This window comes from Lacerta agilis, chromosome 2, assembly GCF_009819535.1.
Source record: "Lacerta agilis isolate rLacAgi1 chromosome 2, rLacAgi1.pri, whole genome shotgun sequence".
Taxonomy (NCBI): Eukaryota; Metazoa; Chordata; class Lepidosauria; order Squamata; family Lacertidae; genus Lacerta; species Lacerta agilis.
Genome location: NC_046313.1, coordinates 109234685 through 109256047, shown reverse-complemented (window position 1 = coordinate 109256047; position 21363 = coordinate 109234685). Strand labels below are relative to the sequence as shown.

Below are 21363 nucleotides of genomic sequence, written 5' to 3'. Positions count from 1 at the left end.
CTGCATGTTGCATTATTATATAAGCCTGTTTTCCTTTTTTTCCTGAAAAGGCCCCAAAGTTGTAGCTTTAGGGCTTTGAGATGTTGCAGTCCCTTGTTTTCATTACCTTTTCCCAACTGCTGTGGGAAAACACAGGGATGGACAGATCTGGGCATCTTGTATTAGATCAGCAAAGGCTTCTTGTCCCCGTTAGTTTACAGTAGCAACAACGCAATGACTTATTTCCACCCAATTTCAGCTGCTGAAATGAGTCTTGAGCTCAGAACGTCCTCAGTAACATCCTGTTCTTTAATCCTAAGTGAATTCTAAGTCTCTTGAACCAGCTTCCGGTTGGTAGATCTTGGGCTTTTTATTATTATTGAATTTATATTCTGCCCTATACCCAGAGGTCTCTTCTGCTTAAAAAACAACAACCCAGATGAGATCCAAAAAAGTGGAACTCTCCCCCCGCCCCGCCCCCTGCTTTTAATAGGGGAAAACACAAACTATTCCAAATTTGAATGCACCAGGAATATAAATAAAATGGGATACTGTTGTAACTTATTTTCAATCCCTAGCATTGGAATTTGCCTTCCCACCCCCCTCCACTGCTACTGCATTGAGTTATAATTTTTCAAGCCATTGTCACGCAAGCACTCTTTCCTGTTTGGTTACAGCCAGTTCAGATCCCATCAGCTTCTGAAAAGTTTTTCCTTGCTTACGTTAAGAACATAGCATCTGTGCTGTCACATGCCAAAGGCCCATGAGGTTCAGCGTCCTGTTCTCACAGGGGCCAACCAGGTGCCTCCGAAAAGCCCACAAGCACAATAGCACACTCCCCATTTGCGATTCCCAGCAATTGGTATTCAGAGCCACACTGTCCCCGACAATGAAGGTGGAACATAGCCATTGGTAAGACTTACCTGTCACAAATTTGTCTAAATCCTTTCAAAGCCACCCAAGTTAGTGACTCTCATGTGAATTCCAGAGTTTAACTGTGCGCAGTATGAAGAAGCACTTGGTCTGCCCTGAATCTTCCAACACTCAGCTTTGTTGGGATTTAGTGTCATGAGATAGGGAGAAAAAACTCTATCCTCTTTTCTCTCCACAACATGCAGTTTTATGTCCCTCTTATCCAGTCTCCTTGTTTGCTCGGTTTGGGGAAATCCTTTTGGAAGGCTTCACAAATCTGCTCAGATTTCCATCCTCTATAGCTGTCTTGTCTGCAGTGATGGCAACCATGCCCTATAGCAGTGTTTTTCAACCACTGTTCTGCGACACACTAGTGTGCCGCGAGATGTTGCCTGGTGTGCCGTGGGAAAAATTGAAAAATTCAAGAGAATTACTTTATATATAGTCAATATAGGCACAGAGTTAAAATTTTTAACATTTTCTAATGGTGATGTGCCTCGTGATTTTTTTCATGAAACAAGTGTGCCTTTGCCCAAAAAAGGTTGAAAAACACTGCCCTATAGAATAGTTGGAAGGGACCCCAAGGGTCATCTAGCCCAGCCCCCTGCAATGCAGGAATCTGTTTGCTCCTAACTCCAGATCATCCATGAACATGTTAAATAGCAACAGCCCTGTCCTTTGCGTGGGATGGGGGGGGACACCTCCAGTTTATGTTGCATTTACTCTTTAGTTCCTATTCTTTAGCCGAAGATCTAGAGTGCACCACACCTTCTGTAGTATGCCTGCTAACTCGGAACTCATAAGTTCTCTAAAGTAGAAATAATGGGGAAGCACCAGTGGAAAAAAATATATTTTATTGTTTAGGCAAAACTGTACAAGAGAGTGATGGGGAAACTGCAGAGTATACCCCCCCACCCCACAACTGAAATCCAGCCTTCCTCTGAAGCCTCCAAAGGCCCTCTGTATCTGTGGATCCCTTTGCTTAGGCTTCTGCCTGCAAGGAAGTAAACAGACTCCACCTCAGGGAAGCCAACTTTGGGGGTGGGGACGGGACCTCTGTGACTTTCGACAGTAAAAATCCAACAGATGCTTTCTTTCTGCATCACTGCCGTTTCTACACAAGGAAAAAGGCAGTCACACCACCCCTTCAAATTAAACAATTGCATCCATGCCAAAAGGGCAGGGAGCCAGTTTTGGTCTAATGTTACTGAGACAGCTACTTATCCCAGAAAAGAGCCCATTTTGATCTTTGGGTAGTTAAAAATGCAGGTGGGTGGGACATTCAGCGTTATAACAGACTCTGTGATGCTTAGGAATTTGGGGAGGGGGTGTAAAAGGGACACCACAGCCCACTCCGGGAGATGAGTGTTCAAAAAGCATAAAGAAAAATGGGGGAAATGGAACCACCATTTCACATTATCTATCCTTCTATGCATTTTAAGACATGAGAAATCTTGAATATCCACATTGAAAGATCCTGTGTGTATATTCTTGCCCAGACATCTTAATTAACTCTCCATTTAATTTCTACTCCTCCAACACCAAGGTAGCCAAAGGTTGCAGTCTTCTGCACATACTTGGGAGAATGACCTATTAAACTCTGCAAGACTTGCTCCCAAGTAAACATTTAATAGGTGTGGGCTGGGTGTGGATGCTTCAGTTCTGGCAGGGCATAGTTTGGGGGGTTGCAACAGAATCCTCAGAAACATTACCCAATGACAATTCCCAGAATGCTTTGGGGAGGGAGCCATGACACTTCTGCCGGTAAAGCCTTGCTTCAGATGTGCAGTGGCAATTCCCTGAGACTTAGGGGATCATCGCAACAACAAATCTCAATCATGGCTGTACCAATGGGCGGATCCCCCCACCCCAGCCAACTGAAATGAAATTTGGGGTTCTCCATTCTTCCAGCGTGGCTGGAAAATCTATGGTCCTTTCAAACTCCCGTCAGCCACGATGGGGGGTCACAGCCTAACATCACAAGGGCCGTAGGATCTCTATCATGTTTCCTAGTGCCTCCTCACTCCCCTTCTGCCGTTTTCTCTGAAAACATGCCTGTGTGCCTCTTAAAACGCTTTTGTTCTCCCCCTCCAGCTCACCTATGCTTCCATGTGGGTCATGGGTTTTCCCCTTGGCTTACAAAAGGGCTTTTTATTTCAACACCACCGTGGTAGGCGAAGAACAGAGCTGGGAGCAGGTTAGACCTTGCCATCTCGTAGCCTCCAGCAAGAGAGACGTAAACAGCAAAAGCTTCCCGTTTGCTCCTGTGGCTGGGTTTGTTGGGTGCGCACATGAACCGTATTCCAGTGCAGGGTGAAGAAAGCGCAGAGGCACATAAATCACTCCACGAACAGCACTGATGCACTTTTTTAACAGTCTCACAAGGGGTGGAAATTGCCACAATGGTGGTTTCTATTACAGGTACATCATGTTGGGACCTCCTGAAATATTAAGCCTGCCCCAAAAGAGTCTCAAAACCTGCACCTTAAGAAATTCCACGTCAGTGTATGAACTGGGCAGGGCTGCCAACCGGCTGGTCAGGTGAGCAGTATTATTTAGCGCAGTGGTTCCCAAACTTCTGCACCTGTTTGTTGGATGTTAAGGTGCACACAAAAAAGGGGGGGGAGAAGAGCCAGCCCCCAATCATCGGTACCAAAAGACAACCACCAGAAATGGGAATCTGGCTCACTCATTTTATCACTCTCATAAGTGTGCCATTCGGGGCCTTTCCTGGCACTGCTTTAGTTTGTTGTTAAAAAAAATAAAGAGGTGCCAGTACTCAAAAGAAATGCTGAGGGTGCCAGCACAAAATGGCTGCCATGGGCATCCAAAAATAAATAAATGACATGGCAGTGCTCTGTACTGATGAGCACTGTCACACACAAAAAGCACTGATCTGGTAATCTCCTTCCATTACCATCTTGTTTTGTATAGCTACACCAGAAGGCTGCATATTGGAAAGGAGGAATGTCGTGTGAATCCTTCCCCACTCACACACACCCTTTCCCCAGTCACATACAAAACCCACCCCCTCACCCCACTTGCCTCGCCTGGTAAAATATAGAAGTTACAAAACATACAAGCACACAGAAATAGTTAAGCCCACCCCCGCTATTATTGTTAAAAAGAGGGGGGAAATACTGTGAGATACAAACTACACATCTAGTTTGGCCTTAAGGCTATAACTTATGTTGTCAATTCAAGTAGATCCAATTGGAACTTGTGTGCGGGAACTGTTTCAACATGGGTGTCCTAACCTCATTTATCTTTCCTCGTGGTGGCAGACAACCTGCCATTGTTTTAGGATTACCACTTAAAAGAGAAAATCAAAACCATAAGGAATTAAGCTGCAGGGCCTGGTTTTGTAAGGAAGAAACAGAACAGGTATATCAGTCAGAAATTGGCCTAACCCCTCGGCCTACGAAACAAAATGGCTGCCATCAGCCACCAAGGACCAGAACAGAGATTAAATGTTGTGATAGGCAAATTGCTCGAAAACAACTTTGTAAGCAGCTTCATGTGGCAGGCTTTGTGAAATGGTTTCTCATATGGTTCAGGTGCTTTCACCAGACAAAGCTATTCCAACCCCCTCCACAGTGGATATTGGCATGGTGGGAAAAAACCCAAATAAGAGCGGTTCACAAAAATGTATTGGCACGTAAGTGCTTCTGCCACAAGACATTTTGAGCTTTCCCACACACACTGCAAACTGGTCTGAATGGTGCAAAGTGTGGTTTGGTCTCTGTGTGGGCTTGTAAACAGCAAACAGGTGTGTGCGTTTTGGGGGTCAAGCAGACATTCCTCCCCAGTCATTTCCTCCTCCCTTTACCCAAATGAATCCCAGGGCAAAAATTGTGTTCAATTTTATAGAAGAAAAATAATGATAATAATAAAAGCAAAGGCAATCTAGAGCAAGAAAACAAAACAAACCCAAAACAGAACAAGTCAAAACGGTCAGTCGGGGTGATGAGCCCCAATACCCTCAGTCAAAGAAAACGGGGTAGGGAGGTATTTTTTTGGGGTGGGTGGGTGTCTCACAGCACTGTTCTCCCCCCCCCCCCCCAAAAAAAAACCCCACGGGGCACACAGAGGTAGCAGGTTCAAAAGGTCTCTGTCCCAAGACTCTATTGGTTTCTTGCGCCATGAGGTAATAAAGCTATTGGACTGACTAGCATGTAGCCCTCCCTGCGAGCAGGGGGGAGAGCAACTTGAAAGTCTTATGTGGGTTTCCGTTGCTCCTAATGGGTCTCTCACACCACCAGGACTCGCGCCTGTCACACCCAATGTCCACCCTTGGGTCTGAATCCCTTCGGCTTTGGCAACTTCCACAAGCAGGCCTTAACTCCGTCCTTTGGAGCATTCCTTCGTCATCTTTTGCAATCCGATTGCCTTTATCCACATTCCGTCTTTCGAGTCTTATTTTGGTATCTTCTGACGTCCAAGTCCTATTTTCTGATCCAAGTACACATTCCTCTTGTGAACAGGTGCCGCTGAATGTGTGTTTTCTTTCCCCTACCCCACCATCTATTTGATCTTTTCTACTTTATAATCCTTTCCCACTACCCTTCTAATTTCCCTCTTTCCAGCCTGCAATCTCTTCGTTATTTCCCAACTCTTTCGAGTTTCAATATTCCTGCCCTTCAGATTTGTCTTCCTTAGTTCATATTCTCTCGTCGGAAGATTTTAGCTTATCTCCCTACCATTTCTGTTTTCCCACTGTATTTCATTCCCACCTCTCACTACTTTTGATATCACTCTCTCCATTTTGTATTTCTCACCCACCATCTGCTCTTGTGCACTTGGATCCATTCTGTGTGGTGGTGTGTGGTTTCTACTAGATTTACTACATTTACTTTACTAGAATTTCCTTGTCTCCCTCCTCAGCTTCTGCCTCTCATTCAGGTCATTCGCTTCCCAAGCAAAACTATTTACACACTCATACCATTTCTTTCTATCACAGTGGGCGAAACGCCTTACTCAATTCTGGATAAAACGGGCCTTTGAAATACAGTGGTGCCTCGCAAGCCGAAATTAATTCGTTCCGAGAGTCATTTCGTATTGCGAAAATTTCGTCTTGCGAAGCGTGGTTTCCCATAGGAATGCATTGTGCGGAAAAAATCGCAAAATGTTTTCATCTTGCGAAGCACGACCATAGAAAAATTCGTCTTGCGAGTCACCTAAAAAACCGCAAAACACTTTTGTCTAGCGAGTTTTTCATTGCGCGAGGCATTCGTCTTGCGAGGTACCACTGTACAAACTATACTAGCTTCCCAAGCATCAGTAGTGACCTCTTTGGGCTGGAATTCATAGGAGCAAAGGGAGGGAGGGTGGGGGAAGGAAATCAATGAAGATGGGATACTGGAGTAATGCTTTTGGTTTGTTCAAATCCTCGATATTTGCATTGGGCTAAAGGAAAAATGGAAGCATCAACTTGAGTGAGCTTTTCTGCACAAATCAGGATTCTGGAGCAGTTGGGGGTTGCACAACAAATGACATTTCCTAGTTTGTTCCCAAACCTCCCTTCGTATCTGCCCCTTCCTTTGAAAGACTATTGCGCTGCCAGAGCATTTAACTACAATACGCTGTCCCTGGCAAAATGCAATTTCCCTGGCTGGTACTGTAGCATTTTCCTTGTTTTTCCACCTTCAGTTTTTCCATCCCTTGCAGATCAGCCATAGAGACTATACCCAGTTGCAGAGGATTCTGGGAGTGTTCCTGCCAAGCCTGCTGTCCCCCCACCCAACACTCTTTTGACAGGTGGTGTTGGTGGACAGATTCCCTCCCAAGGACACCCATCCATCAGGACCTACTTTCCTACCACAGGGGCTTCAAACACCATTTTAAACCACACATTACATTAAGTCCCATCAATTAACCTGATGGGCTTTTAAAAAACAAAAACTGCAAGCAGGACTCCTGCCAATAAAAAGGCCCCCCTGAAGCAATTTCAGTAATGGAAGCTTTCCTTCCAATGCAAGTAGACATTTTTGGGTGTGGCGGGGGATTTTTTTGGAACCAGTCACTGCTGTACATGTCTGTTTTTAAAAGTGAAGAAATGCAATGGTTCATTTAACATAATGTATAAAAAGGTAAAGGGACCCCTGTCCATCAGGTCCACTTGTGTCCGACTCTGGGGTTGCAGTGCTCATCTCGCTCTATAGGCCGAGGGAGCCGGCGTTTGTCCGCAGACAGCTTCCGAGTCATGTGGCCAGCATGACAAAGCCGCTTCTGGCAAACCAGAGTAGCGCACGGAAACGCCATTTACCTTCCCGCTGGAGCGGTCCCTATTTATCTACTTGCACTTTGACGTGCTTTCGAACTGCTAGGTGGCAGGAGCTGGGACCAAGCAGCGGGAGCTCACCCCGTGGCAGGGATTTGAACCGCTGACCTTCTGATAGGCAAGCCCTAGACTCTGTGGTTTAACCCACAGAGCCACCTGGGTCCCTAACATAATGTATAGTTTGTCCCAAATACACAGCATATCCATTTGACCAACTTAATGGGAAAGGATACTGCTATGCCCAACCTGTATCTCCACCATTCTGTAAACTCCCTTTAAAAATATATATATTTAAATGTCATTTTCTCCATTTTGCATGAGATTAGGGCTGCACAAATATCACACAGAGGATTGTGACATTCAGAAACCTATCTGATTGTGCTTGGTCAGACAAGGCAGAAAAGCCCTAAGATGGTGATGGGGTGGAGAAAGGGAAAAGAACTCAACAGGGGGGAAATATCAAGAATATAAGAGACAGCAGAGAAAAAACTCAAGAGAGAAACTGTACACACAATAAGAATGGTTACAATGGGATAAACTGAAATAGAGAGAGAAGAGGCCAAAAAAAACCCAAACCAGCTCAGAAAACAAGAGATTTGACAGAAAGAAAAGCAGACCCCCCCAAAACCCATAATGCAGCTACAGTATACAGCATGTGTAACTTGGGGTGAGCTGGGCTCTCTTAGCCCTATGGCTTCCCCCACAACTTATTCCAGAGCTTCTAATCCTGCCTAGGAGATAAGAAGTTTGTGCTTATTACTACTTCCCCTCCTCTATTACCTTGAACCGCCATTTTGGAAAGCAAGCCCCCACTGTCTTTCTGATAAAAGGTACCATGGTATGTTCTGTCTCTTTAGCAGGGAACATTTGGCTCTCCAGATGTTGATGAATGACATCTCCCATCAACCCCAGCCAACATGACCAACAGCTGCAGCCCAACAACCATTGGAAGGCCAAAGGTTCCCCACTTCTGGCCTAATGGAAGGGCACCAATCTGTAACATCTTGGGCCCCTCATAACTTCTCTTCAGGGCTATATCCCCTTTCTGATTCAGATGGTAGCCATCTTAGATCTTCATACCCAGGGAACCTATTCACTGAGAGGTATAACGGTTTCTTCAGCCTAGGTGAGGGTTTCGCCTTGGCTCCACACAATCTTGCAGCGAGGCCCTTGTATCGCCTTCCATGTTCGCTTTCTGCCAAAAGATTTCATAAGGATGTTGGTTGGTATCTCTGGTCAGCACCAGCAAAGGAGATGCCCACCTTGAGTCCAGACAGGATCCATGCCTGATTTCCCCCTCTCTCTTTCTCTCTTTTATATATACATGCCATGTTCAAATCTCGACAAGAAGACACCACAGTTTGCTATCTTGGAATCATCCCATCATGGAGAGATGCCAACTTAAGCCCTCTTCGGCCAGTGTTTCTGCTCATCCTACTACCAAGAAACCCGTCGGTGCTGCCATCTTGAATTGCAATCCCACGATAAGCAGTTTAGATGCCATCTCGACACCCCTTGGGCAGGTGTGCTTATCTACAAGGCCGAGCCAGCAGATTATGATATCGCATTGCAGGTACATTAGCTCATCTGCCTAGCCCATCCAAGCAGATGGACCGCTTGAGATAGCCCCTCCCACCCACTCCCCACCCCGCCTCCCACCGTCTTGGGTCCCCTTCACCGCTTCTAGAGTTGCATCTTGCTTATTAAGAAGAGGTGCCGTTCAGGATCATGGAAGGATCTTGGATCACAACAGGTGCCATCTTGAATTCATCGTCCCCACGGAGTGTTGCCACCTTGAATGCCAAGAGATGCTGTACTTGCTTCCCTCCCCTGCCCCGGCACTGCGGGTGGTGCAGTGATCTCCTGCCAGGTGGGAGAAAAGACGAGTTCTTTCCCTGCCCAGCCTAGTTCAGCACTAGGGTTAATCCCCCCCCCCCACTGGAGCCAGGAAGAAAATGACAGAGGAGGGAGCGCAGCCCAGCAGGATCAGTTGGAGGTGTCAGAGTGGACACTACCAGGACCTTCTGTTGGGGAGGTCACAGAGGATGGGGTGGCCGCTTCTTGCCAGCCACCATTGGCCTGGTGAAAAAAGGAGAGAAACGTTTTTAATGAAAAAGTAGAGGCACGTTAATTTGCCGTTTCTTGCAAAGTTCCAACCTGTTAAACCTCTTTTCCTTTCCCTGGGAGCTCTCCTAACTCCACTTTCCCAGAGACTGGTGAGTGCTTGTTCCCTGTCCGCCCCCTTGGCACCATTATAGGCCATTAGGTGCCAGCAACTTGCCCAACACTTCTCTGCGACAAAGAATCCAAATTTTTGCTATCAAAAACAGTTCTACAGCAGAAGGAAGAAAGAGTTCAGATGTGTGTGTTGACTCCTTTCATTTTATTGGATCTAATGAGCAGCCCGTGCAAACAGCAGATCGCATGATAATAATTCGTTTTACTAAGCTTCCTCGAGTTGGAAAGAAAACCTCGTATTTTACGTTCCATCGAGGGACGTGCATGTACCAGAATGTAGAAGTGGGCACAGAATTCAGCTCTGCAATCATCTCGGGCTTCTCCTTTTAAACAGGCATCACACGACCTAGGTCACAAGACTCTACTTGGGAAACATGTTGGAATACTTGCTGAAATCTCAGAAGCCACTGAATGGGGCAGGTCTCCCACTAACTTACCTCCCCCATCGCTAGCAAAGCCAGAATAAAATATTTGAATGAACTGATATTCAGCCTTTCCTGACATAGAACTGTAATTATGTTTAGCACCGAGCATGTGCACAGCTGTGGTTCGAGTCTAGGCTTTCCCCAAAGATAGTGGTTTTGTTTAGTTTTAGTTACAGGTGGGTAGCCGTGTTGGTCTGCCATAGTCAAAACAAAATAAAATAAAAAATTCTTTCCAGTAGCACCTTAGAGACCAACTAGGTTTGTTCTTGGTATGAGATTTCGTGTGCATTTAGTTTTATTAGCAGGAATGTAGTTTATTGATGTGGGAGCATTCAGATATGCAACCGCCACAAGCTGCTGTTACATAGTTCACCACACTGGGCACAATCCTCTACCCTCACTTGGGCTCTTGTGAGGTACAGGCAGTGGTGTGGGAAGGGGGCGGGGGGCAAACCGCCCTGGGTGCCACTCTGGGAGGGGGTGACAAGATGGCCCCTGACTTCCCCCAGGTGTACAGTGGCCGAGGGCACAGCGTCCATACAAGCTGCCGCTCTCGCGCGCTGCCCGTGCAGCGGCCCGTACGGACTGCGCATGTGCGGCATTCCGTACGGAGTGCACATGCGCGGGATGGCGTACATGCACAGTCTGTATGGGATGCTGCTCACGTGTGCAAGCGGCAGCAGCAAGGCTGCTGTGCACGAGCGGCAGCCTGTATGGACTGCTCATGTGCCGCACATGCGCAGTCCATACGGGGTCCTGAATAGGTGCCGCCCTGGGTCCCGGGGGAGGGGGCGGTGACCAACAAATTTTCCGCACCGGGTACCATCTGGGCTTGCTACGCCAGTGGGTACAGGAGAGGAAAAATATCTTCAGTCCCTGAATCTCCTCAAACCAAATCTTCTTCACACGCAAGGCATAATTACATGTCAGCCTGGAAGCTGTGGCAATGGCCATCAAGCTCAGATGGTTTTAAAAGGGGATTAGATTAGGGAGGATTTGCGAGGTGGAATCCAATTGGTGTCCTTGCAGCAAGGGGGACGGTTTTTGCGTACGGAAATCAGAGGGAGGCAATTTTTGCAGATATGCCCCTGCAGCCCCAAGGAATTGGGAAGCCTTCCAGAATAGATGGAACAGCTGCACAAGGAACTGGCAAAATCGCCATCGCCTCCTCTTCTCTTAGCAGATTCCTCCCCATCAAAACACACACCTCTGTGAGTGCTGGGACACCAAATGGATTCCACCCATAAGAGAATGGCTAGAAACCTCAACTGGTTAAATGAAACCTCCACATTCAGAAGCAGGGCATCACCTAACAACTGCTGCCAGGCTACTGCATCCCTGCTCTCTGCCAGTGGCTTGACCACTGTGCAAAACAGGAGCTGGATTAGAGCCCATACATTTCAAGCACCTACGATACCACTTTAAACAGTCACGGCTTTATTGAACTGTATTAATTGCTTTGATGACTCTGTCACTGCAGTTTGCTTTATTTATACGCTATTGCATTGGATATTATAATGATTGCAATGTTTGGGGTTTTTTCAGCGCTATTGTGATTACTGTGAGGTGCTTTTGAGCTCAACAGTTGTTGGAAAAGCAGAATCCTAATATTAAATCAAATCAAAATCAATGCCTTTCCCTCAAAAGAATCTTGGGAACCGTAGTTTCTTAACGGTGCCGAGAGGGGCCAGGAGACCGCAATTCCAGCTCACAGAGCTTCAATTTCCCTGTGAAGTGGGACTGATTGCTTGATTGCTCTGGGAACTACAGCTCTGTGAGAAGGAACAGGGGTCTCCTTACAACTCTAAGCAACATTAACAAACTACTTTTCCCAGAACTCTTTCAGGAAAACCACGAGTGCCTATAGTGGCATCACAGTGCTTGAAACGTTTGGTGCAGATGGGGCCTAGGCGGACCTTTGTCCTAATCTAGCAGGACTCTCGTATGGTGCGAGCCCTGACATGCATGCAGTCCAAAGCGATACATCCCAGACAGAACAAAGTTAATTCTTCGGTGAGAACCAGGTGGGTCAAGTCTCCCGACGCGCAAACTCACCCTCATTTCTCGTGGACTGTACATCTGGCTGGCAGCCATGCTGTCCCCGTAGCCCCCTGGCCCCATCGAGTGACGCATCGATTCCACCTAGTAGTTAAGGGAAGACACATAAAAAGGACAGAATGACAGTTGGGATGGGGAGAATAAGATGGAAGCAGCAGTTATGTTGGGCCGAAGACTTCTCATAGAATCATAGAGTTGGAAGAGACCACAAGGGCCATCCAGTCCAACCCTCTGCCAAGCAGGAAATACCATCAAAGCATTCCTGACAGATGGCTGTCAAGCCTCCGCTTAAAGACCTCCAAAGAAGGAGACTCCACCACACTCCTTGGCAGCAAATTCCACTGCCGAAGAGCTCTCACTGTCAGGAAGTTCTTCCTAATGTTTAGGTGGAATCTTCTTTCTTGTGGTTTGAATCCATTGCCCCGTGTCCGCTTCTCTGGAGCAGCAGAAAACAACCTTTCACCCTCCTCTATATGACATCCTTTTATATATTTGAACATGGCTATCGTATCACCCCTTAACTTTCTCTTCTCCAGGCTAAACATACCCAGCTCCCTAAGCCGTTCCTCATAAGGCATCGTTTCCAGGCCTTTGACCATTTTGGTTGCCCTCCTCTGGACACGTTCCAGCTTGTCAGTATCCTTCTTGAACTGTGGTGCCCACAACTGGACACAGTATTCCAGGTGAGGTCTGACCAGAGCAGAATATAGTGGTACTATTACTTCCCTTGATCTAGATGCTATACTCCTATGGATGCAGCCCAGAATTGCATTGGCTTTTTTAGCTGCTGCATCACACTGTTGACTCATGTCAAGTTTATGGTCTACCAAGACTCCTAGATCCTTTTCACATGTACTGCTCTCAAGCCAGGTGTCACCCATCCTGTATTTGTGCCTTTCAATTTTTTTGCCCACATGTAGTACTTTACATTTCTCCCTGTTAAAATTCATCTTGTTTGCTTTGGCCCAGTTCTCTAATCTGTTAAGGTCATTTTGAAGTGTGATCCTGTCCTCTGGGGTATTTGCCACCCCTCCTAATTTGGTGTCATCTGCAAACTTGATCAGGAAGTTTGTCATCTGCAAACTTGATCATGAAGACTTGAGTGGGTGTTAAGAAGGATCGAGCAATGTAGAGTTTATTCAAAACTGTCAACTGATTTACGGCACTGTTTTTCTATGTAGCGTATATTTTCCATTTTACGTCAATCTTTCCTCTCTCTTTTTCTACAGGGGAGGGGGAAAGTTTGTTAAAATTGCCAATTTCCTCTAGTTTCCTCTCTTTTCATTTTTACAGAAAAATAACACTTCTGCTAATATTTTGGAAAGTGTTCTTTTCATTTGTTCTCTGTAGCTTTGGACGTCTCTCGGTATACCATTGTCAAACTCAGCAAATGGGTTCCCAAGGTAAGGGCAACATTTCTTGTCAACTCTGGGGCACAAAACGCCATTTTGAATCAAGATGACAAATCAAGACATCACTTTCAACATGACTTCACTCATGTTTTGGTGAAGTTTGGCTACCTATCGAGATACTGTTGCCAAACTCAACACAAGGGTTCCTGAGATGAAGACATCTGTCTCCGCTGATGTTTGGATGCCAGGCACCATTTTGAATCAAGATGGCAGACCACAATGTGGCTCTGGTGTAGTTCCACCTGATTTTTGGCACAATGGGTCTAAACACACAAATTATCCATTAAAAAACCACAATACTTTTTGGTTTCTGCAAATTCCTGAGCAGCACTGTGCACTCTCAGCAAGTTCACTAGCAAACAAGGAAAAATGGAGAGGGCAGAACAATGCAACTTGGATCTCTCAGGATTGCTGAGCAGGTCTCCTTCCACAAGAAGGGGAACTAACACTGCAACAATCTCACAGTGGTGATCAACAGGAAAAAAATGAAACAGTCAAGCTTTGCAAACAGTAATCTTTCAATTAACACTGAAAAGAACTTTTAAGCAATAGGGAATTGCTGGATAATCTGGGGCTATATTATGTGTTGTGTGGAACCTCCAGCTCAACTCCACTTCCAGCTAAGTTGCGGTAAGGCAACATCTCAGTGGTGCTAAATGGCCTCAGCATCATGAGATAACAAGTGGAAGTAAAGAGTGGAAATGAACAAAAGCAGCCATGGAAAGATTCTTTTTCGCTCCCTATCACAGCAACATACTGTACTGAAAAGGGCTCCCCAAACTAACGCATACCCTTAGCAGTATAGCTCAAACACAAGTTGTTCTCCATTAAAATCAGCCCCACCAAATAATCAAGATTTATGTATCATTCTGCTGATTAAACTTAAAAGTTTACAGCCCTGTGCTGTTTTTTTTAATAAAAAAAACAGTTAGGCAGGAGTGGGGGAGCTGTGGTCCTTCAGATGGCCACACGCCATGTTCCCTTAAGCTGATGATGGGCCAGTTTCCCCACACTTGCATGAGAGCTTTAAAAACGATGGACTCCGTATTCCAATTCCACCCCTTTAACTTCTCCAGAAATATTCTACCAAGCCAGAAGGCCGCCATCTTGGATCTTAGGTGTTGCTAACAGGATGATCCCCAATGCTGTTGAACTATAACTTCCTGCATGCTTGCTGGTTAGGGCTGATGGAAGATAACAGTCCAACAACATTTGGAAGTCATCATGTTAGCCCGAGCTCGGAATAATAATAATTTATTACTTATACCCACTCCGGGTGGCTCCCAACAGAATATTAAAAACAGGATAAAACATCACACATTTAAAAATTCTGTAAACGGGTTGCCTTCAGATGTCTTCTAAAAGTCAGAGGGCTGACTTTTAGAATGCAAGGGTGTTCCACAGGGCGGGTGCCACTACCAAGAAGGCCCTCTGCCTAGTTCCCTGTGGTTTCATTTCCCAAAGTGAGGGAAGCGCCAGAAGGCCCTTGGAGCTGGACCTCAGTGTCTGGGCTGAACGATAGGGGTGGAGACGCTCCTTCAGGTATACAGGACCGAGGCCGTTTAGGGCTTTAAAGGTCAGCACCAACACTTTGAATTGTGCTCGGAAACATGCTGGGAGCCAATGTAGGTATTTCAGGACCGGTGTTATATAGTCTCGGCGGCCGCTCCCAGTTACCAGTCTAGCTGCCCCATTCTGGAGTAATTGTAATTTCCGGGTCACCTTCAAAGGCAGCCCCACATAGAGCGCATTGCAGTAGTCCATGTGGGAGATAACTAGAGCGTGCACCGAGCCGTCCCAGGACAGAAAGGAACTGACCTGTGATGTGGGATACGAGTCTCCATTCAGACCCTGAAGGCCCATGAACATATCCCCAGAACTGGAGAGGTTGAAGGAGCCGCCGGAGCCTGCCAGAAAAGAGAGGAAGGGGCGGGAGCGAAAGACAGCAACAGGGTGACTGGGGGTGGAACGCACGGTTGCTTCGAGAAAAGAAAAAGGTGAACACCACTGCAAAAGGCAACTAGCTGAAGAAGCAAGCCGAGACGACCTGCCTGCGGGAGGAAGCCTTGGCTACTCCAAGGCCGACAGGGGGACGCAAACACCGGCGTGTGGGGGAGCGGGGTGTGAGGGGTCACCTCGCCGCTCTGCGCCGAATGGGGCGCACACACTGACCACGGGGGAGTGGGGCGGGGGCGCTGGTGTTGGAGGGATCTCCTTCGGGAACTCCAGCGCATGTTGGAGGGGAGGGTTCCACGTTTCTCCAACCCCAGCGAGGAGGACTCCCGCACCAACATGGGGTGTGGCGGAGCTTTTTTTTCAGGGGGGAGGGGAGTTACCCGCGGAGGAGGGGGTGTTGGGGGAGTCGCCCCCACTCTGCGCGGCGCTGACAGCCGTTTTCACGGCGTAAATATTGGCTTCCTCTTGGAACTTGCCGATGTTCTTCTTATAGCGGATGCGCTTGTTCCCGAACCAGTTTGAGACCTGGAAGGAGGGAGGGAGGGGGGAAGTGGGGGGGGGAGGGAAGGTCAAACATGAAGGAATGGGAAGCGGGGAGGGAATGAGGGGGGGAAAAGAGGGGTGGGGAAGGAAGGGGAGGGAAGGGGATTATGTATTGACAGGTCAGCCAAACAATGAGCTTTTCCTCCCCTCCCCAGCCAACCCTGTCCCATACTCAGGGGCCTCTCTAGCACAGCCTGGGGCCTGCCCACCCCACCCCACCCACCCCCCCAACACACACCCTGGTACCTGTGAGACTGTGATTCCACACTTCTTGGCAAGCTCCTCTTTGGCCTCTTCGCTGGGGTAAGGGTTGCTCAGGTGTGAGTAGAAATACTCATTGAGCACTTCCGTAGCCTGCTTGCTGAAATTGCGCCGCTTCCGCCTGCGAGCGAAAAAGGGATGTGAAGGGTTTGCAGATGCAGCAATTTGGGAAGAGGAAAAAAAAAGGCAGTCGGGGTAAGCAGTGGGGTGGGTGTGCAGTATGTGGAATCCAGAGGTGGTGTTGTTATTTATGAAATTTGTATTTCGCCCTCTACCTGCAGGTATCGGGCTATTGTTATTTATTAAATTTGTACCCCACCCTTCCTTCAAAAGGAGCTCAGGATGCCAAATGATAAAAACAATTCCGGGCCCCACATTTCTCTCCATAGGGTAGGACTCGAACCAGTGGCTTCAAGTTACAAGAAAGACGATTCCAACGAAACATTTGGGAAAACTTTCTGACAGCAAGACCTGTTCGGCAGTGGAATAGACTTCCATGAGGGGTGGTGAACTCTCCTTTCTTGGAGGTTTTTAAGCAGAGGCTGGGTGGCTAATCTGTCATGGGTGCTTTCGTTGAGATTCCTGCATTGCAGGGGGTTGGACTAGATGACCCTTGGGCTCCCCTTCCAACTCTACAATTCAATGATTCTAAAAGGCTTGTAGGAAGAGGAAGGTCTTTGGCTGGCGCCACAATGACAACAGAGGCCATGTCTGTCTGACATTTGATGGGAGGGGATTCCACAGGCCAGGTGCCGCCACCCTGAAGGCCTACATTGTGCAGCAGACCCCCAAGAAGGTGGAATCTGCAAGAGGCCCTCAAAGTTAAAGAGACGCGAGGAGAATGAGAGGCTGGGCTATATGTGTGTGGCACAGCCCTCCTAGCGCTGTGCCACTTGACAAATTGCATGATTTGAACATCCCTTGTGTGTTTTGTTTGTTGCCTGCTTGTGTGGGAGACTAACATGCACAAGTCAATGCATGTCAGGGCAGAGGCTTGGCCAGATACCAGGCCTGATACAAGCATACAGAGGTTTTGCAGGAGTACCGAAACAGTCCACTGTGCACCCTTGGTGCACCACTCGGCTTCTTCTGAATCAGAGATTTCTATTTTATGTTGTTTTAAGAAGACAGGAATCTAGTCCTTATGGCTACAGCATCTTTCCTAAAGGTATGTGTCAGGGTACACCACGGTGTTGCTCATGAGTAATGACAGTGTCCTCTTACACTAAAGACTACTTTATTGTGCACAACTATTTACAGTGCAGAGCTAGCTAAAAACATGACCGCTCAAGTCACTTGCAGAATCCGGAAGTGCCCCTCTCCTGTTTCCCGCCCAGCACCAAAGCCTCGGCGCCCTGAAATGACGTCTTCTGTGTCTCCTGACCCCCCGATGCTGTGCTGGCGCCGGAAGCTGCAACTCCCCCTCTGATCGCTGGGGAGACCCAGCCAGATGGGCGGGGTATAAATAAATTATTATTATTATTATTATTATTATTATTATTATTATTATTATTATTATTATGACTGGTGTTGCTGGGTCTCTGCCCAGCATCCCTGACCCTTGGCTCCTCCTCCTCTTCCGCAGGAGAGAGCTCTGGTGATGGGCTTTGAGAGGAGTCAGATGACAGCAGTGGCTGGGGCTCCCAGAAAATGCAGAATTATGCCGAGAAAAGGTAAAGATTTCAAAAAGAAACATGTGCTCAATTTGCATGATTTATACAGGCAGAGGAATTGAACTATAACTTGATGCAAAATTTTAACTAATGAAGAGTGGACAGCTGCCCTAGAACACATTCCCCTAACATGCTAGATTTCCACAGGTGGAGTTTTAATGTGGAGGAAGCACTGAAATATACAATACTTTGCCTGGGGTCATGCTACGGAAAGAACATTCAAGATGAAGCGGCTGCAGGGCGGAATGGGCCGTGAAGCCCCACTTATGAAATTCTCTCTCCAGCAAGGTTTGCCTAGAGCCTGTATCAATGGCTTTTCTGTGCAAGGTGAAATCCTCTCTAAGAATAGAAGAACATGAAGAAAAGCCCTGCTGGGTCAAGCCAAGGGTCATGGGGAATCCTAGACTGAGTGCTGCAGAGCTCTTCCCACCTGCTATTCAGAGGCATATGCTACCTCTGACAATATTATTGATTTTCCCCGGTGAAAAATTCATCCTGGTGGAATGTTTTATCCTGCCGTTTTTCACCCTTCTCTTTTATTTAATCGTTCGCTTAATGTCTATTTATTATTTTTCTTTTTTAAAAAAAACCAAAAACTACACCCACAACCAAACACCATGAAATACTCTGGAAATACTTATTGAAAGGCAGTGTGCAACTTTAAAAATTAGCAAAATCAAGTTTCAACAGTTCTGCTCGCCACAGCAAGCCTTCCTCCCAACTCCAAAGCTACGGAGGAAATGGGAGCTTTGTGCTGACCCCTGCCCCTCTCTCCGGTTCCAAGGAAGGACGAGGACTGGGTTGGCAGCTGTATGGCCACAAAGGTCAAGCCAGCAGACCTTGATCTTTCTTTCCTACTCTTGAGTGTCACTAACCAGCACTAGGCCTGAATCGCTTCCTGGTCTTTTTCACAGGGCAGAGAAGCAAAAGGAGCTCTGAACCCCTTAAAGAGGCAGCAGCTGCAGCTGGCTTTCTTCCTGCCTCTCCTAAGCAAGAGATTTTAGGTGCTGGCAGGATGCAACAACCCACAACCAGCAGTAGCTTGTGCCCGTTCGGACTGGTAGGGCAGAAGGCAAGGAGACCAACTCTAGGGGGCACCAGAGTCAATTTATTCAAGTTTTGTCACCGTCCTTCCTGCCAAGACCGAAAAGAAGCAACAGCATAAGAAGGGCAGGCAGTGTTAGAAACTCAGCTATATAAAGGTAAAGGACCCCTGACCGTTAAGTCCAGTCACAAACGACTCTGGGGTTGCGGCGCTCATCTCGCTTTACTGGCATTATGAGGGAGCCAGCATTTTGTCTGCAGAGTTTTTCCAGGTCATGTGGCCAGCATGACTAAGCCACTTCTGGCGAAACCAGAGCAGCGCATGGAAATGCCTTTTACCTTCCCGCCGGAGCGGTACCTATTTATCTACTTGCACTTTTTGACATGCTTTCGAACTGCTAGGTTGGCAGGAGCTGGGACCGAGCAACGGGAGCTCACCCCATCGCGGGGATTCGAACCGCCAACCTTCTGATCGGCAAGGCCTAGGGTCAGGTGGTTTAAACCACAGCGCCACCCACGTCCCACAGTTATATAAGCTAGGTGCCAAATGGCCACTTAAACCAGGGTTACAGTCGCCAAAACGGAATGCCTAGTTGCCCTTTTTGGGAAAGATGGCTCCAAAGTCGTATTTTCCCATACAACTTTTTGGTTCCTGAAATCTGTCCTTGATTGTGCAGATAAAATACAATGGATAGAATTCTACAGGATGTGTTGCTAGAGTGAGAAAACAGTCAAGATCCAAGGATCTCCGGGCAGGCATCTCCAGATGGGGGAGATGACAGAAGCCATCATGGAGCCAAGGCACCTTCACTTGGTCGCAAGTGGCTGGTTACCTGGTGGCAAATTTGGAATGCTTGTCTAGGGGGAATCAAGGCTGAGGTTGGTGGGGCAGTGCCCCATCAGTACTAAGAGACCAGCTAAATGCCCAACAACACACTCCTTGCCTCTCTTTCCCTCAGGGGAGAATGCAAATTGGGAAGGGAGGTTTCAGCTAGTGCTCAGCACAGGGACCCAGGATCCCTTTGCTGCACATTAGATGAAGCCAGAATGCATCCCACCTGCCTTTCCTGCAAGGAAGGTTTGTTTATTTATATGCCACTGTGCCATAAAAATATACACATCAAAGCAATGTATATAGCAATAAAAACTTGGAAGAAATCGTACAACAAAACCCTTAAGAAAGTTAAAAACAGGCATCGATGAAGGACTGTGTAAGGATGTACCTTGGAAGTCGAACGGAATCCGTTCCAGAAGTCCGTTCCACTTCCAAAACGTTCGGAAGTAGAGTCGGATGTTCGGGTTCCAAAGAACGTTCGCAAACTGGAACACTCACTTCCAGGTTTGCGGCGTTCGGGAGCCAAAACGTTTGACTCGCAAGGCGTTTGAGATCCAAGGTACCACTTTATTATTAATTGCCTCCTCTAGAAAACTCAGACACGGGCTTTCCTTTCCTGGTAGGCAGAGGTGGCTGACTCCATCAAGCTGGCAGAAGGAACGGAACATGGCAGCACCAATTTGTGGCATGTCCAACATAGCCAGCCAACCACTGTATACCCTTAAAGGGAAAAAAAACCCTAGTAACAGCCACTGCATGAAGCTGCAGAGCAGGGAATAGAAAAGAAGTGGGGCCAATCCATCGTCTCTGGTGAGAGACCAGCTTGCCTCAACTGTCATCTAGGGACAGCCATTCCCATGAACTTCTATTCCGCTGGTCATTGTAGGAACTGTGAATTTGAGACCCGGTGCCTGAGGTTGCTTTCTCCGCCTCTCTCTTCCCTCCCCATCCCTTTCAGCCACTCTGGGGAGCCTTCCCAGCTAAAGGGTAAGGTTAAAACAACAACAACCACTTCGTATATAGGTGAAGTAGTAACCTGGCATCGAGGAAGCGGGATCGCAGGATCATGACAGCCTCGCAGGTGCTCTGCTTCAGCTGCATCTGGATGGAGCTGAACTTCCGGTGGATGATGCTGACCATGCGCTCAATCTCCTTGGGCGACACGGGGCGCGTGCGGCTCTGCTCCCGAAGGAGGTTCATCACGTGGGTCGTAAACTCGTTGCAGGCCTGACGAGGAGCAGGTGGGAAAGGGGAAGAGGCTGAGTTGGAGGAGTAGGAGCTCCAATACACAAACCCAAGGAAAATTAATAACCCACCCCCAAAAAAATCCCTGCCTCCAACTCCTAATGCAAATGTAGGGACCTCTGCCCCACCCAGATGTTATGTAGTTTTAGTTCTCCTTTTGCATTTTTATGTTGTGATCCACCCCGCAACCTTCTGATTAAGGGTGCTATACAAATTTAATAAATAATAGCAATAATGGTAATCACATCCTTACCTGGTTATGACCTAGAAAGCCCTATCTGGTTTTATCCCAGGCTATCTGAAAGATCGTATCTCTCTATATGAACCTAACCAGGTGCTAAGACCCTTGGGTGAGCCCCTTCTCTTGATCCCACCAACGTTGGACTCATGCTTGGAGGTGGCGAGAGCGGAAACCTATTCCGGGTTGCTCCAATATTATGGAATTCCCTCCCATGCAGTGTTGGAAATTAGCCAGGTACGTTTTGCTACTGGCATGGGTCCA

At 47.3% G+C, this 21363-nt stretch overlaps 1 protein-coding gene across 4 annotated transcripts in view; it reads right to left on the bottom strand.

The window, feature by feature from the left end:
• Nucleotides 1–7483: 7483 nt before the first annotated feature.
• LOC117042747 (pre-B-cell leukemia transcription factor 2) overlaps nucleotides 7484–21363 on the bottom strand; it is a 41805-nt gene continuing 27925 nt past the window's right edge. For 2 of the 4 annotated variants that reach the window (XM_033142381.1, XM_033142382.1), the window contains exons 4-9: nucleotides 20653–20843; nucleotides 16050–16185; nucleotides 15641–15785; nucleotides 15123–15211; nucleotides 11890–11976; nucleotides 7485–9250 (exon numbers count right to left, since the gene is read on the bottom strand). In XM_033142381.1, coding sequence (XP_032998272.1) covers nucleotides 9158–9250; nucleotides 11890–11976; nucleotides 15123–15211; nucleotides 15641–15785; nucleotides 16050–16185; nucleotides 20653–20843 — 741 coding nt within the window. In that variant the 3' untranslated portion in view covers nucleotides 7485–9157. Of the gene's footprint in view, nucleotides 9251–11889; nucleotides 11977–15122; nucleotides 15212–15640; nucleotides 15786–16049; nucleotides 16186–20652; nucleotides 20844–21363 lie in introns of all 4 variants that reach the window. The other 2 variants (XM_033142383.1, XM_033142380.1) reach the window with 2 other exon arrangements.